Consider the following 18029-nt stretch of genomic DNA (forward strand, 5'->3'; position numbering starts at 1 on the left):
CTTTAAGGCACTGAGTGTGTGGCCTCTAGACAGTGCCTTTACCTCTCTGACCCCCTATTTCTTCACCTGCAAAATGGGGATAATGCTCCTTGCCTCTTATGTCATATTATGTACTTAGAGTTGCTGTAACAACAAATGTCCAACATTGGGAGCCTCTCTGAACCTATTTTGGTTCAGGTGCTGCCTAGGAAATAGAAAAATAAAAAATGAACAAATACCCAACATTTATCCAAAGCCGGGCAAAGAAAGCACTCTGAACACATTTGATGGTGTTTATTAATATTATTATTTACATCCATCTCCATCGGACTGATTACAAGACTCTGCCCGTCTTGCAAGCTTCCACCTCCTTCATGGAGCCTTGTATAGGCCTCCCTTCCCAGAAGCCCTCCGTCTCACCAGACTGGAGGATTCCCTGGCCTTTGTGGGGCCGGAGTTCCCTCGCTCCAGGGCTCCAGGGCTCCGAGCCAAGAGTCCAGATGCTGGCGCTGGCACTGGCCCCACTCCCGGGGAGAACAGATGGTGTCTGCAAGTGCACTTGGCTCAGCCAGTTTCTGGCAGACGACAGAAGCAGGGAGACCCACGGGAGGGTAGACGAGAGCGTGAGGGGGCAGGATTGTTTCACCCAGGAGGGATGCCCTGTCACTCTCTATCTCAACCTTGCTCTCATTCTTTTCATATTTCTATGAAGCATACTATAGGCTGGGTGTGGTGGCCCACGCCTGTAATCCCAGCCCTTTGGGAGGCCGAGGAGGGAGGACTGCTTGAGCCTAGGAGTTCGAAACCAGCCTGGGCACATAGCAAAACCCCAGTCACTGAGGCTGGAGTGCAGTGGCATGATCTCAGGCCCTGAGATCGTGGCAACCTCTGCCTCCTGGGTTCAAGCCATTCTCCCACCTCAGCCTCCCAAGTAGCTGGGATTATAGGCACTCGCCACCATGCCCAGCTAATTTTTGTACTTCCAGTAGAGACAGGGTTTCACCATGTCGCCCAGGCTGGTCTTGAACTCCTGACCTCAAGTGATCTGCCCGCCTTGGCCTCCCAAAATGCTGGGATTGTAGGCATGAGCTAGCACGCCTGGCCAAAAACGATTAAAAAAAAAAAAGAAAGAAAGAAACATACCGGCCAGGCATGGTGGCTCATGCCTATAATCCCAGCACTTTGGGAGGCCGAAGTGGGCGGATCACAAGGTTAGGAGTTCAAGACCACCCTGACCAACATGGCGAAACCCTCTTTCTACTAAAAATACAAAAATTAGCCAGGCGTGGTGGTGCGCACCTGTAATCCCAGCCACTCGGGAGGCTGAGGCGGAAGAATCACTTGAACCCGGGAGGCGGAGGTTGCAGTGAGCCAAGATCATGCCACTGCACTCCAGCCTGGGGACAGAGCGAGACTCTGTCTCAGGAAAAAAAAAAAAAAAAAGAAAGAAAAGAAAAGAAACATACCACATATTTTTCTTGTTTGTAGTTTGAATCCTCCCACATCAGTGTCGACACAACAAGGGCTGAGATTTGATCTCGTTTTCTTCACAACTGTGCCTCAGGGCCTAAAACAGTACCTGGCAGAAAGTGGGCCTTTGTTACATATGTATGGGATGGGGGCATGAATTACTACCAGCCTCCAGCCTCAGTTTTTCACGAAATCATTGAGCTTTGTGGGTCCTCTCATCCCTCTAGGCCATCCTGGAGATTAATTCACTTCCAGTTAGAGTTCTCTGGCTGCTGTTAGCCTTGTACAGTCTAAGAGGCTACACCTCTTAGTGTTTGCCATGGGTCTGGAATATTAAACATGAGATTCCAGCTGGGCACGGTGGCTCAAGCCTGTAATCCCAGCACTTTGGGAGGCCAAGGTGGGAGGATTACTTGAGCCCAAAAGTTCAAGACCAGCCAGGGCAACAAAGTGTGATTTTGTCTCTACAAAAAATAAACAAAATCAGCTGGGTGTGGTGATGCATGCCTGTGGTCCAAGCTACTTGGGAAACTGAGATAGGAGGATTGGTTGAGCCCAGGAGGTGGAGGCTGCAGTGAGCCATGATTGTGCCACTGCACTCCAGCCTGGGCAACAAAGTGCAACCCAGTCTCAAAAATAAAAAGAAAAACAAAAAATCACGAGATTCCAACAAGGACTGTCAACAGAGACTGAAACTATTAATTTGATTTGATAAAGAACAGGATATTTATTTAGTCTCAAAGTATCTTCCCCTAGATTACTTATTATAACAAAAAAAAAGTATTCATGGAGAAAATTGGCAAACATCACGTTAACCAGATGATACAAGTTAATATCACCATTAACAAGACAAATTGACCTTAGTTGCCTCTGACGTGAAGCAAAGAGGGAGACACATATCATTTCTTTGGTTTTCCTGCCAAAATGGGTAACTTAAATCTAATAATAAGAAACATGAGACAAAGCCAAAATGAGGGACACTCTACAAAGGAGGTGGCCTATAACCTTCAAAACATCAATGTTATGAAAAAACAAAGTAATAATAATAACAACAATAAAATAAAGTACTGGCCGGGCGCGGTGGCTCAAGCCTGTAATCCCAGCACTTTGGGAGGCCGAGACGGGCGGATCACGAGGTCAGGAGATCGAGACCATCCTGGCTAACAAGGTGAAACCCCGTCTCTACTAAAAAATACAAAAAACTAGCCGGGCGAGGTGGCGGCGCCTGTAGTCCCAGCTACTCCGGAGGCTGAGGCAGGAGAATGGCGGGAACCCAGGAGGCGGAGCTTGCAGTGAGCTGAGATCCGGCCACTGCACTCCAGCCCGGGCAACAGAGCGAGACTCGGTCTCAAAAAAAAAAAATAAAATAAAATAAAATAAAATAAAATAAAATAAAATAAAGTACTTGCCGGGTACAGTGGCTCGTGCCTGTAATCCCAGCACTTTGAGAGGCCGAAGCAGGAGGATTGCCTGAGCCCAGGATTTCCAGACCAGCCTGGGCAACAAAGTAAGATTGATCCCCATCTCTCCAAAACTTTTTTTTTTTTTTGAAAGGAAGTCTCACTCTGTCGCCCTGGAGTGCAGTGGCACGATGTCAGCTCACTACAAATTCTCCCAGGTTCAAATGATTCTCCTCCCTCAGCCTCCGAGTAGCTGGGATTACAGGCACGCACAACCACGCCCGACTAATTTTTGTATTTTCAGTAGAGACAGGTTTTCACCATGTTGCCCAGGCTGGTCTCGAACTCCTAGCCTCAAGTGATCCCCTCCTCCGACCCTACTGCCTCAGCCTCCCAAAGTGCTGTGATTATAGGTGGGAGCCACTGAGCCCACCCTGTCTCTCCAAAACTTAAAAAAAAATTAGTCGAGCATGGTGGCATACACCTGTAGTGCTAGCTACTTGGGAGGCTGAGGTGGGAGGATCACTTGAGTCCAGGAGTGGCTATCATGGCCATTCCACTACAGTCTGAGTGACAGAGCAAGACTCCGAGTCAAAAAAGGGATCAGGAAGGAAAAAATCCTGTTGTATGCTACGACCTGGATGACCCTTGAGGACACTATACTAAGTGGAATAATCCTGTCATAAGACAAATACCACAGGATTCCACTTACATGACGTACTTAGAGTAGTCACATTCACAGAGATAGAGAATAGGATAGTGGCTGGGTGTGGTGGCTCACACGTGTAATCTCAGCACTTTGGGAGGCCGAGGCGAGCCGATCACAAGGGCAAGAGATCGAGATCATCCTGGCCAACAGGGTGAAACCCCGTCTCTACTAAAAATACAAAAATTAGCTGGGCTTGGTGGTGTACGCCTGTAGTCGCAGCTACTCGGGAGGCTGAGGCAGGAGAATCGCTGGAACCCGGGAGGTGGAGGTTGCAGTGAGCCAAGATTGTGCCACTGCACTCCAGCCTGGAGACAGAGCAAGAATCCATCTCAAAAAAAAAAGGGAAAGAAACAAAGAAAGAGAGAGAGAGAGAAAGAGAGAGAGAGAGAGAAAGAAAGAGAGAAAGAGAGAAAAAGAAAGAAAGAAAGAAAAGAAAAGGAAAAGAAAAGAAAGAAAATAGGATAGTGAGCTAGGTGCGGTGGTTCACACCTATAATCCCAGTACTTTGGGAAGCCAAGGTGGGCAGATCACCTGAGATCAGGAGTTCGAAATCAGCCTGGCCAACATGGCAAAACTCCATCTCTACTAAAAATACAAAAGTCAGCCGGGCATGGTGGCGCACACCTGTAATCCCAGCTACTCGGAAGGCTGAGGCACAAGAATTGTTTGAACCCGGGAGGCAGAGGTTGTGGTGAGCTGAGATCTCACCACAACACTCTAGCCTGGGTGACACAGCGAGACCCTGTCTTAAAAAAGCAATAAAAAACAGGCTGGGCGCGTTGGCTCATGCCTGTAATTCAGCACTTTGGGAGGCCAAGGCAGGCCGATCACCTGAGGTCAGGAGTTCGAGTACAGCCTGGCCAACATGGTGAAACCCTATCTCTACTAAAAATACAAAAATTAGCCAGGGGTGGTGACACATGCCTGTAATCTCAGCTACTTACGAGGCTGAGGCAGGAGAATTGCTTGAAGCCAGGAGGCAGAGGTTACAGTGAACAGAGATCACGTCGCTACACTACAGCCTGGGCAACAGAATGAGACTTCGTCTCAAAAAAATAAATACGCAGCCGGGCACGGTGGCTCACGCTTGTAACCCCAGCACTTTGGGAGGCCGAGGCGGGTAGATCACAAGGTCAGGAGTTCGAGACCAGCCTGGCCAATATGGTGAAAGCCCGTCTCTACTAAAAATACAAAAATTAGCTGGGCGAGGTGGCATGCGCCTGTAGTCCCAGCTCTCAGGAGGCTGAAGCAGAAGAATTGTTTGAACCTGGAAGGCAGAGGTTGCAGTGAGCTGAGATGGAGCCATTGCGCTCCAGCCTGGGCAACAGAGCAAGACTCCGTCTCAAAATAAATAAATTAATTAATTAATTAAAAATAAATAAATAAATAGGCAAGGTACGGTGGCTCACGCCTATAATCCCAGCACTTAGGGAGGCTGAAGCAGGCAGATCACCTGAGGTCAAGAGTTCGAGACCAGCCTGACCAACATGGAGAAACCCCGTCTCTACTAAAAATACAAAATTAGCCAGGCGTGGAGGCACATGCCTGTAATACCAGCTACTCAGGAGGCTGAGGCAGGAGAATCGCTTGAACCTGGGAGGCAGAGGTTGCGGTGAGCTGAGATCACGCCATTACACTCCAGCCTGGGCAACAAGAGTGAAACTCTGTCTCAAAAAATAAATAAAGTGAAACAAATAAATTGAAAGAAAATAGGATGGTGATTACCACGAGCTGGGGAAGAGGGGGGAATAGTGGAGTTGTTTTGTTTCAAAAATGTGTTTAGTGTGCAAAAATTTTAGTTTTGCAAGATGAAAATGGTTGTGGAAATTGGTTGCACAACAATTTAAATGTACTTAACACTATTGAACAATACAGTTTTAAACAGTTAAGATGGTAAATGTATATTTTACCAGAATTAAAAGCTTATTTTTTTTATTTTTTATTTTTTGAGACAGAGTCTCACTCTGTCACCCAGGCTGAAGTGCAATGATGCAATCTCGGCTCACTGCAACCTCCACCTCCTGGGTTCAAGTGATTCTCGTGCCTCAGCCTCCCAAGTAGCTGGGATTATAGGCGCTCACCACCATGTTCAGCTGATTTTTTTTGTATTTTTAATAGAGACAGGGTTTCACCATGTTGGCCAGGCTTCTCTCGAACTCCTGACCTCAGGTGATCTGCCTGCCTCAGCCTCCCAAAGTGCTGGGAATACAGGTGTGAGCCACTGCGCCCAGCCTGTTTTTTTTTTTTTTTTTTTTTTTTTTTAAGAGGTGTGGTCTCACTTTGTTGCCCAGGCTGGAGTGCAGGGTGTCATCATAACTCACTGCAGCCTGGACTTCCTGCACTCAAGTCATCCTCCCGCTTCAGCCTCCGAACTAGCCGGGATAGCCAGGCACGGCCATACATGGTGAAACCCCATCTCTACTAAAAATACAAAAATTAGCTGGGCGTGGCGGTAGGCACCTTCCATCCCAGTTATTTGGGAGGCCGAGGCAGGAGAATCACTTGAACCCAGGAGGCAGAGGTTGTGGTGAGGAGAGATGGCACCACTGCACTCCAGCCTGGGCAACAAGAGTGAAACTCTGGGTCAAAACAACAATAACAATAAAAAAGAAAGTAGCCGGGACTGCCAGCTGTGTGCCATACTTGGCATAAAAACATTTTGTTTTTGCGACAGGGTCTCAGTCAGTTGCCCAGGCTGAACTGCAGTGGCACAATCACAGCTCACTGTAGCCTCCAACTCTCAGCCTAAGCGATCCTCCCACCTCCCCCACCAGAGTAGCTGGGACTACAGGGGCATGCCACCACACCTAGCTAATTTTTTGTAGTGATGGGGTTTCATCACGTTGTCCAGGCTGCTCTCAAACTCCCGGATTCAAGCAATCTGCCCGCCTCGGCCTCACAAAGTGCTGGGATTACAGGTGTGAGCCACTGGGCCCGGCCCCATATTCTATTGGTTAAAGGCAAATTACGAAAACTAGCCACACTGAAGTGAAGGAGAATTAGGCTCCACCTACTGAAAGGGGGCTGCCCACGAATCTGTGGATATATATACACACACATATATATACACATATATACACACACACATATACATATATATACATACACATATACATATATACACACATAAATACACATATATACATATATACACACATATATATGCACACATATATACATGTATACGCACACATATATACATATATATTTTTTGAGACGGAGTCTCGCTTTGTCTCTCAGGCTGGAGTGCAGTGGCGCGATCTCCGCTCACTGCAAGCTCTGCCTCCCGGGTTCACACCATTCTCCTGCCTCAGCCTCCTGAGTAGCTGGGACTACAGGCGCCCACCACCACGCCTGGCTAATTTTTTGTATTTTTAGTAGAGACGGGGTTTCACCATGTTAGCCAGGATGGTCTCCATCTCCTGACCTCGTGATCCGCCTGTCTCGGCCTCCCAAAGTGCTGGGATTACAGGCGTGAGCCACCGTGCCCAGCCTCTGCAGATATATTTTAAAACAGCTTCAGGCCGGGCATGGTGGCTCATGCCTGTAATCCCAGCACTTTGGGAGGCTGAGGCAGGTGGATCACTTGAGGTCAGGAGTTCAAGACCAGCCTGGCCAACATGGTGAAACCCTGTCTCTACTAGAAATACAAAAATTAGCCAGGCATGATGGCATGGGCCTGTAGTCCCAGCCACTTGGGAGGCTGAGGCAGGAGAATTGCTTGAGCCCAGGAGGCAGAGGTTGCTGTGAGCCAAGATAGCACCACTGCACTTTGTCCTGACCCACAGAACGAGACTCTTTCTCAAAAAAACCCCAAAACAAACAAACAAAACAGGTGACAGGTTTTCACTCTGTCACCCAGGCTGAAGTACCTTGGCATGATCACAGCTCACTGCAGCCTCAAACTCCTGGGCTCAAATGATCCTCCTGCATCAGCCTCCTACCTAGATGGGACTACAGGCATGTGTCACCACGCCCTGCTATTTATTTATTGATTTTTCTAATTTTAAATGTTTTTGTAGAAATGGGGTCTCAATATGTTGCCTAGTCTGGTCCAGAACTCCTGGCCTCAAGTGATCCTATTGCTTTGGCCTCTCAGTGTTTTGGGATTACAGACAGGCATGAACCACCAGGCCCGGCCAACTTCTGACAATGTGGTTAGATAATTCAAACTTAAAGCTGCTGGAACTTTAAATTATTCTGAGCCTTGAGAGGAATGTTGCTCTGTAGCCTGAGTCACGTAGCATGCAGTTACAACTTCTGCTTTTTCCTGTAAATGATTAAGAATGACCAAGCAGTGCCAGAGATAAGATCGCCTCAGAACATTACTCCTAGGCCCGGCGTTGTGGCCTCACATCTGTAACCCCAGCACTTTGGGAGGCAGAGGTGGGAGGATCACCTGAGCCCAGGAGTTTGAGACAAGCCTGCGCAACATAGTGAGACCACGTCTCTACAGAAAAATTTATTAAGAAATTAGCTGGTCATGGCGGCACATGCCTGTAGTCCCAGCTACTGGGGAGGCTTAGGTGGGAGGCTTGAGCCTGGGAGTTTGAGGCTGCAGTGAGCTGTGATTGTGCCACTGCACTCCAGCCTGGGTAACAGAGCAAGATCTTATCTCAAGAAAAAAGAAAGAAAGAAGAAAGAAAGAGTACTCCTCCTCCTCACAGAATGTCAACGCAATCTGCCCTGCAGCATAGCAACATGTACTAATGAAATCGCTGTAACATATGTACTGGCCTTGTAGCCTGGAATAAACTCTATAGTTGATCATATTTTCTTTCCTTTTCTTGTTTTTTTTCTTTTCTATTTATTTGTTTGTTTTTTTGTTTTTGGTGAGATGGAGATTTACTCTTGTTGCCCAGGCTGGAGTGCAATGGCGTGATCTCGGCTCACTGCATCCTCCACCTCCCAGGTTCAAGCGATTCTCCTGCCTCAGTCTCCCGAGTAGCTGGGATTACAGGCATGTGCCACCACACCCGGTTAATTTTGTATTTTTAGTAGAGACGGGGTTTCACCGTGTTGCCCAGGCTGATCTCGAACTCCTGACCTCAGGTGATCCACCTGCCTCTGCCTCCCAAAGTGCTGGGATTACAGGCGTGAGCCACTGCGCCCGGACTTTTTTTCTTTTTTGAGAGTAGAAGTCTTGCTCTGTCTCTCAGGCCAAAGTGCAGTGGTGTGATCTCGGCTCACTGCAACTACCGCCTCCCAGGTTCAAGTGATTCTTCTGCCTCAGCTTCCCAAGTAGCTGACACTATGGGCGTGTGCCACCACACCCATCTAGTTTTGATATCTTTAGTAGAGACGGGGTTTCACTATATGTTGACCAGGCAGGTCTCGAACTCCTGATCTCAGGGTATCCACACGCCTTGGCCTCCCGAAGTGCTGGGATTACGGGCATGAACCACTGAATCCGGCTTCAATCATATTTTCTGAATCTCGTTATTTATGGTTGACAATACTTTTTTTTTCCTCTTATTTAACATGTATACATGGGAGCCTTCAGAATGAAGACCCCAGCCGGGAGCAGTGGCTCATGCCTGTAATCTCAGCACTTTGGGAGACCAAAGTGGGTGGATCACCAGAGGTCAGGAGTTTGAGACCAGCCTGGCCAACATGGCGAAACCCCGTCTCTACTAAAAATACAAAATGGAGGCAGGAGGTGCCAGCCAGGTTGTGGAGAGCCTTGTCATGCATGGTAAGACTTTGGCTTTTAGTCTGAGTGAAATGGGGACCACTTAGAGGGGTCTGAGTAGATGGGACCTGACTTAGGTGTTCACAGGGTTCCAGATGTATGTGGGGTGCAGACTAGGAGGGTTGGGAAAGGAGACCCCAGAGACAAGGTCCCTGTCATAGTCTAGGTGATAGATGAACTTTGACAGATCAAGGTGCTGGGCGACAAAGAGGTGAGAAGTGGGTTTTAGGGTGTATTTCAAAAGTAGAGGCAGTAAGATTTCCTGATGGACAAAATGTGGGCTTGAGAAAAGACAGAGCAAGGCTGGTGCCACCACTAGGGGACCAGGGGCCCCAAGAGCTGAAAGGTTAGAGCTGTTTACCTCACCCACACAGCATCCAGAAAGATATAAAAAACCCATCTCTACTAAAAATACAAAATTAGCTGGGTGTGGTGGTGCGTGCCTGTAGTCCCAGCTACTCAGGAGGCTGAGGCAGGAAAATTGCTTGAACCAGGAGGCAGAGGTTGCAGTAAGCTGAGATCACACCACTGTACTCCAGCCTGGGCGACAGGGCGAGGCTCCATCTCAAAAAAAAAAAAAAAAATTCACAAAAATCCAAAATTATAAGGAGGGGGCAACATTTCAATAGGATAACATTTATATTAAACAATTCAATGGAATATTTCACTAGTTGATATATGCATTATTTTGTTTTTCATTTTTGTAGAGATGGGGTCTCACTATATTCGACCTTCTGGCCTCAGGAGCCCTTCCTGCCTCAGCCTTCCAAAGGGCTGGGATTACAGTCATGAGCCTAGCCAAGGGTAGCTTTTAAATACTTGTATCTATTGGCCTGGCTGGGTGGCTCAGGTCTGTAATCTCGGCAGTATGGGAGAGCAAACTGGGAGGCTAGCTAGAGCCCAGGAGGTCAAGACAAAACTGAACAACACAGCAAGACTCCATCTCTTAAAAAAAAAAAAAAAAAAAATTAGCCAGCCGTGGTGGCGCATGTGTATGATGCCAGCTACATGGGAGGCTGAGGCAGGAGGATCCCTTGAACCCAGGAGTTAAGAGGCTGCAGTAAGCTGTGATCAAGCCACGGTACTCCAGCCTGGGTTACACAGTGCGATCCTTTTATGGAATCTTGATGGGACCTGATGACTGGCTTGATGTGGGAAATGATGGCATCTATGATGGCATCCAGGGACATCTCCATTTCTTGAGAAATCAATCAATAGGAAAGATAATTTTCTGCAACTAAGGGGATCCCAGTTCCTCATTTCTCTTCGCTACCCCAACGGTTCCTTGCTCAGAATCAAGCAGTTTAACAGTGAACTTGGTAGTAGCTTGGTAGAAGTTGGGTAAGTCCAACTTCCTTCCTTGTCCTTGAAAAACCTAGGGGAACTCTAAAACGGAAGCAGAACCCACTCCCCAATTTCTCCACACTCTGTGAATGAGGAGTGATTTTTTTGCTTTGTTTTCCAGTTACAAGGTAGGGGATGTACACGAGGTCCTGGAAGGAATTCCTCCTTGGTCGTGGTTCAATCTCTGATTTGTGATCCCGGACCATAGAGAGCTCTTCGGTGGGGTCCGCACGCAGCACAGAGCAGTTACGGATTTGCTTTTTTGGTAAAGAGGACATCTGGAAGAAACTGCACTCAAACTTCCTCAGCCACACTCAACATGGCAGCTTCCTAGCCACGCCCAAAATGGCGGAACCCTTTGGCGTAGCTGGAGAGACGCTATTTTCCCAAAATGGAGCGAAAGGAGGAAAATGTCCATCACAGTTTCACCCCGCCTCCCGGGGACGGCTAGCACCAATCAGTGGCGCGGAGGCAGAGTACAAAGCCAGGGGAGGAGCCTGCTGTTGCCCCAACAACAACCACGGAACCCAAGGCGAGCGCGGACGCGGAAGTATCGCGGCTTCCATCTCTCGCAGCCAGGAAGGTCCTGGGAAAGGCGCGAGCCAGGCCTGGTAGGCGCCCGCGGAGAAAAAAAACGAGTCAACTCAACCCCATGAACTACAAGCCCCGTTGCTGCTTTCGACCCTCCTAACGGTTAAGTGCGCTAAGGTAGGAATAACGCATGCGCTGCGCTTAGAGGCGTGGCTAAGTCGGCCCGGAACTCAACGCATGCGCCTTATGGAGCTTGCGGGCGGAGGGAAGCGGGCTGGCTGACATGACGCGGAAGGCGGGTCTTTTGCGCTCGTGGGCGGAGCCATAGCCCCCTCGGGCGGGGTTTTCCGCCGACGTGAACCCAAAGAAGGTATTTTAGACCTCGCAGAGTTAAATGCTGGTTCCCCAGACAAGGGTCCCCCCATTTTTTCCAGGCTTTCATGGGTTGGCAATTAGGATCTGTGGTCAAGACCTCAGCCTCAGGGGTGTGACGAAGCTAGCTTGGAATCCTAGTACTACTACCCTTTACTTGCTGGGCCTCAGTTTCCCCTCCTGTCAAATGGAGATAATACACTTACCTCACAGGGTTGTGATTATATTTTTTCCCCTCCCAGGGCAATGGCTGAGGTGCACGTGATCGGGCAGATCATGGGGGCCAGCGGTTTCTCGGAAAGTAGCCTCTTCTGCAAGTGGGGCATTCACACAGGTATTCCCCCAGGCCTGGTTCATTTCCACACCAAGACCCCTAGCCTAGAGGCTGCATGCTCCTTCCTCGACCCGTTAACGCAGCCCCTTAACCTCATCTTCCATCAGCTCTCTGTACTCCAGGCTTAGCCCACACCCTGTCCACATGAGTCTCAAGCTCCCATCTGTATTTTTGTTTGTGCGGGGGCTACGGACAGGGTCTCTCTCTGTCGCCCAGGCTGGAGTAAGGTGGTGTGATCATAGCTCACTGCAGCCTCGAACTCTTGGGCTCTAGTGATCCTCCCGCCTCAGCCTCCTGAGAAGCTGGGCCTACAGGCACGCACCACCAAGTGTGGCTAACTTTTTAATTTTTTGTAGAGACAGGGTCTCGCTATGTTGCCCAGGCTGGTCTCAAACTCCTGGGCTCAAGCAGTCCATCCACTTCAGCCTCTCAAAGTGCTTGGGTTAAAAACATGAGCCACCACATCCCAGGAAAGTAATTTTGTTCATGCTTCCCCAACTGAGGCCCTGTAGAGTCATGGTATAGTGTAATGGTTAGGGCCATGGGCTGCCAGATCTGGATTTAAATACTAACTCTCCCATCTATTAATTGGAGACCTTTGGACTTGACCTCTCTGAGCCTCAGTTTCCTTGTCTGAAAGTGAAGCTAATAGCAGCCAAGAAGCGGCACAGGTTTGAGGTTAAGAGCACAGACTGCCTGGGTTCAAAACCAGTTATTGCTTGTTAACGCACCCTTGGGCTGATTATGTGACCTTGGGCACTTCTCTTCACCCCGACTTCTCTGTACAATGAGAGTAATAGAAATATTTACCTGTCGAAGTTGTCATGAGTACTAAACGAGTATCAGCAGCACTTAGAATAGGAATAGGGCTGGAATATGAAGTGCCCATTCAGTGTTTGCCTGGCTCATACAAGACTTTGATGGGGTCTTGTTTGTAAAGCCTGGGGTATGTTGTTGCCTGGCACAGATAAATGTCCATGAAACAGATGTGGCCATTTGGCATTATCATGTCTTCAGGCCTGAGTCCTAGTCCCTTTTTTTTTTTTTTTGAGATGGAGCCTCACTCTGTTGCCCAGGCTGGAGTGCAGTGGCGCAATCTTGGCTCACTTCAAGCTCCGCCTCCCAGGTTCACGCCATTCTCCTGCCTCAGCCTCCCATGTAGCTGGGACTACAGGCACCCGCCACCACACCCGGCTAATTTTTTTTTTGTATTTTTAGTAGAGACGGGGTTTCACTGTGTTAGCCAGGATGGTCTCGATCTCTGACCTCGTGATCCACCTGTCTTGGCCTCCCAAAGTGCTGGGATTACAGGCGTGAGCCACCACGCTCGGCCGTTTTTTTTCTTTTCTTCTTTTGAGACAGAGTCTCACTCTGTCACCAGGCTGGAGTGCAGTGGCACGATCTCGGCTCACTGCAATCTCTGCCTCCTGTGTTCAAGTGATTCTCCTGCCTCAGCCTCCCGAGTAGCTGGGATTACAGGCGCCCGCCACCACACCCAGCTAATTTTTGTATTTTTAGTAGAGATGGTGTTTCATCATGTTGGCCAGGCTGGCCTTAAGTGATCCGCCCGCCTAGACCTCCCAAAGTGCTGGGAGTACAGGTGTGACCCACTGCCCCTGGCCTCTGGTCCTTTTTGATTCTACAGGTAAGTGAGGTGGAAGTTGAGATTCCCAGGAAATCGGGAGCCTCCAGTTATGGAAGAGAGGCAGACTCTGAAGTCAGACTTGGTTTCCAGGTTCCACCCTACCAGTCACCTTCTCTGTGACCCTGGGCAGATGCCGTCCCCTCTTGCAGCCTCAGTTTCCTCATTTGTTCTTCATAGGGATGTTGGGAAGTCTTGCTTTTAAGCAGCCTGACTGAGGGCCTGGTGCTTCCCTCACTCAGCCCAGAAGGGAGTAATGACTAACCTGATTTTTATTATTTCAGGGAGTTGCTGGGGGTGTTGACCCAGCCAAGAATACTGAGGCAGTTGGATGAAAGGCTTGGGCTCTGCAGTTAGAGCTGAGTCTGAATCCAGTTCCATGATGGGACCTTGGTCTGCTATAGTCACTGCTATGTCACCAGCATGGAAAACAGTGCTTGGCACACAGCAGGTGCTCAATAAATGTTCATGAACTTACCTTCTCAGAGCCTATTTCTTTACTTGTTAAATGGGAATTATATTAGTTCCTACCTCCTAGGATCACTAATTTGTCCAAGAAACATTTATTGAGCACCTTCCGTATACCAAGAGCTGAGTTTGTGGTCTTGGAGATCCAGCAGTGTGCAAGGTCCCTGTTTTCCTGGGCCATACGGCAGAGGAGACAGAAAATAAATAAACAGGCCAGGCACGGTGGCTCATGCCTGTAATCCCAGCACTTTGGGAGGCTGAGAAAGGCAGATCACCTGAGGTCAGGAGTTTGAGACCAGCCTGGCTAACATGGTGAAACCCCATTTCTACTAAAAATGCAAAAGAATTAGCTGGGCATGGTGGCATGTGCCTGTAATCCCAGCTACTCGGGAGGCTGGGGCAGGAGAATCACTTGAACCCGGGAGGCAGAGGTTGCAGTGAGCTGAAATGGTGCCATTGCACTCCAGCTTGGGCAACAGGAGCAAAACTGTCTCAAAAAAAAAAAAAGAAGAAAAGAAACAGATAAACGAGTGCAGTTGGGTGTGGTGACTCACCCCTGTAATGCCAGCACTTTGGGAGACTGGAGCAGGAGGATCACTTGAGCCCAGGAGTTTGAGACCAGCCTGGGCAACATAGTGAGACCCCCGTCTCTACAAATAAATCAAAAATTAGCAGAGCATAGTGATGTGTGCCTGTGGTCCCAACTACTTGGGAGGTTGAGGTGGGAGGATTGCTTGATCCTGGGAGGTTGAGGTTGCAGTGAGCTGTGATTGTGCCACTGCACTCCAGCCTGGGTGACAGAGGGAGATCTTGTCTCCCCCTCCTCAAAAAACAAAAAAAGAAGCACCGTGATTACAGACAGTGGTAAGTGCTAGGATGAAAAGAAATGATGTGACAGAAACTAGTGTTTGGAGAAGAGGGTCAGGGAGAACCCCTCTGTGGAAGTGGCACTTGAGCTGGGCCCTGAAGGATGAAAACGAAAGCTAGGGATGGGGACATCCAGGAGCAGAGCTTTCTAGGCAGAGGGAACAGCCAGTGCAGAGGCCCTGAGGTGGGAAGACAGAAGTGGGACAGTGAGGCCAGAGGGTGATGAGGGAGAAGGAGAGTGATGGGAGATGAACTCAGGGACGGGAGCAAGAGCCAGGCCATGTGGGCCATGGTGGAGAGTGTAAACTGGGGAGTGAGGAGGGAATTAATTAAGAGTCCTAGAGGGTGGATTAAATGAATGCACTGCCTAAAGTGCTTAGCATAGCATCTGGGATTTAGTAAGTACTCGGTGTATTTTCTTTTTTTTTTTTTGAGATGGAGTTTCACTCTTGTTGCCCATGCTGGAGTGCAATGGGAACATCTTGGCTCACTGCAACCGCCACCTCCTGGGTTCAAGCCATTCTCCTGCCTCAGCCTCTTGAGTAGCTAGGACTACGGGTGTGCGCCACCATGCCCAGCTAATTTTTGTTATTTTTTTAGTAGAGACAGGGTTTCAGAATGTTGGCCAGGATGGTCTCGATCCCTTGACCTCGTGATCTGCCTGCCTCGGCCTCCCAAAGTGCTGAGATTACAGGCACGAGCCACCACACCCTGCTATACTCGGTACATTTTCTTTCTTTCTTTGATTTTTTTTTTTTTTTTTTTGAGACAGGGGCTCACTCTGTTGCTCAGGCTGGAGTGCAGTGGCACGATTACGGCTCACTGCAGCCTCAACCTCCTTGGGCTCAGGTGATCTTCCCACGTTGGCCTCCTAAGTAGCTGGGACTACAGGCATGAGCTGCTATACCTGGCTAATTTTTATATTCTTTGCTTGGCTTGGTGTGGCTTGGGTTTTTGCTTGCTTGTTTGTTTGTTTTTGAGACAGAGTCTTTCTCTGTTGCCCAGGCTGGAGTGCAGTGGTGCGATTTCAGCTTACTGGAACCTCCACCTCCTGGATTCAAGCGATTCTCCTGCCTCAGCCTCCCGAGTAGCTGGGATTATAGGTGTGCGCCACCATACCTGGGGCTAATTTGTGTGTGTGTGTGTGTGTGTGTGTGTGTGTGTTTAGTATAGACGGAGTTTCACCATTTTGGCCAGGCTGGTCTCGAACCCCTGACCTCAAGTGATCCACCTGCCCTGGCTTCCCAAAGTGCTAGGATTACAGGCATGAGCCACCGCACCCATCCTAATTTTTGTATTTTCAGTAGAGATGGGGTTTCGTCATGTTGGCCAGGCTGGTCTCAAACTCCTGACCTCAGGTGATCTGCCCGCCTCAACCTCCCAAAGTGCTGGGATTACAGGCGTGAGTCACTGCGCCCGGCTTGTTTGTTCATTTTTTGAGATGGAATCTTACTCTGTCACACTAGCTGGAGTGCAATGGTGCAATCTCGGCTCACTGCAACTTTTCCCTCCCAGATTCAAGCGATTCTTGTGCCTTAGCCTCCTAAGTACCTGGGATTACCGGCACCTGCCACCACTCCAGACTAATTTTTGTATTTTTAGTAGAGATGAGGTTTTGCCATGTTGGCCAGACTGGTCTTGAACTTCTGACCTTAGGTGATCCGCCCGCCTCAGCCTCCTAAAGTGCTGGGATTACAGCCATGAGCCACCATGCTCACTGTGCTCAGCCTTAATTTTTATATTATTTGTAGAGATGGGGTTTTGCCATGTTGGCCAGGCTGGTCTTGAACTCCTGGACTCAAACGATCTGCCTGCCTTGGCCTCCCAAAGTGCTGGGATTACAGGTGTGAGCCACTGTGTCCGACCACTCAGTGCATTTTAGCTATCGTTATCACCCCTCAGTAGGATCGAAATTGTTATGTGTGTTTCAGGATGTGCTCCTGGAGGGTGCCCTTGGCCTTGTCTTAATCCTTGGACTAGGCTTGTAAATGTGGGGTGAGAATAGTAATAAGATGATATTGAAGACTTATCCCGTGCTTACTATGCTCATTATCCATTCATGGATTAATGGGTTAATGGATTAGTGGGTTATCATGGGAGAGGAACTGGTGGCTTTATAAAATGAGAGAGAGACATGAGTGGCATGTTAACACACTAGCCTTGGGACTCTTCAGAGAGTCCCCCCAGCAAGAAGGCTCTTACCAGATGGGGCCCCTCCACCTTGGTCAGTCTCCCCTAACTGTGTGATAAAAATTCCTTTTCTTTGTGAGTTACCCAGTTTTGGATATTAAGAGTAACAGAAAACAAATGAAGACAATGGGGAATGCATTATTACTCAGCCCTTTTTATAGATGGGGAGACCAAGTCATAGATGACTTGCCCAAGGTTGCAGAGGCAGGAAGAGGTAGTGCCAGGATTTGAACCCAGATACTTGGTTCCAGAGTCCACGCTTCATAACCCCTACCAGTAGATGCCACAGAGAAATAGTCCTATAGCCACAGCGGCATCCCCTTCCCAGTGGCTGCCTCCCACCCCTCTGTGTCCCCACTGTCACTGCAGGGGCGGCGTGGAAGCTCCTGTCAGGCGTGCGGGAGGGCCAAACGCAGGTGGACACCCCCCAGATAGGGGACATGGCCTACTGGTCCCACCCCATCGATCTGCACTTCGCCACCAAAGGTCTTCAAGGTGGGTACCACACCTGGTCCCAGGGCCAGGCTGAGAGAGGGGGACGAGTAGCCTCTGAGGCCCCTGGGTCGGGGAACACCAAGACCTGTCCCTGCTCCCCATACCACGTGGGTCCCTTTTGCAGCCAAGTCTGGCCTTGGAGAGGCTGAGCTAAGGCTTTCCCAGGCCTGCTCAATAGGCGATCCCAAGTTTGTAGGATTAGGGCAGAGGCCAGGGTAGAGCGGGAGATGGGAAGGTGGGGGTCAGGATGGGAGGGAAGGTGGCATTCAAGTAAAGAGACAAACCGAGAGTTTCCAATAAAGAGGAAGCCGGGAGGCAGGGTCTGAGAGAGGCAAGGGCTGTTTCTCCAGGAAGGGCTCCTCTGCTTGAAAGTACAGCCGCTGCTCAAAGGGGAAATCAGTACTGGGAGAGGAGCGGCATCAGAAAACCTTTTTTTTTTTTTTTTTTGGGGGGGAGCCCCGCTTTCCCCCCGGCGGCCGTGCCTCGGGGCTAGCTTGGCCCCCTGTAAGAACCCTCCCCCCCGGTGACCCCCTTCC

The 18029-nt window shown here is 49.3% G+C and overlaps 1 protein-coding gene across 1 annotated transcript in view; it reads left to right on the top strand.

The window, feature by feature from the left end:
• The first annotated feature begins 10715 nt into the window (after positions 1–10715).
• B9D2 (B9 domain containing 2) overlaps positions 10716–18029 on the top strand; it is a 10053-nt gene continuing 2739 nt past the window's right edge. The window contains exons 1-3 of the mRNA XM_023229523.2: positions 10716–11302; positions 11740–11831; positions 17368–17493. Of these exons, the coding sequence (XP_023085291.1) occupies positions 11744–11831; positions 17368–17493 (214 nt within the window). The 5' untranslated portion in view covers positions 10716–11302; positions 11740–11743. The remainder of the gene's footprint in view (positions 11303–11739; positions 11832–17367; positions 17494–18029) is intronic.

The sequence above is a fragment of the Piliocolobus tephrosceles genome, chromosome 21 (assembly GCF_002776525.5).
Source record: "Piliocolobus tephrosceles isolate RC106 chromosome 21, ASM277652v3, whole genome shotgun sequence".
Classification (NCBI taxonomy): domain Eukaryota; kingdom Metazoa; phylum Chordata; class Mammalia; order Primates; family Cercopithecidae; genus Piliocolobus; species Piliocolobus tephrosceles.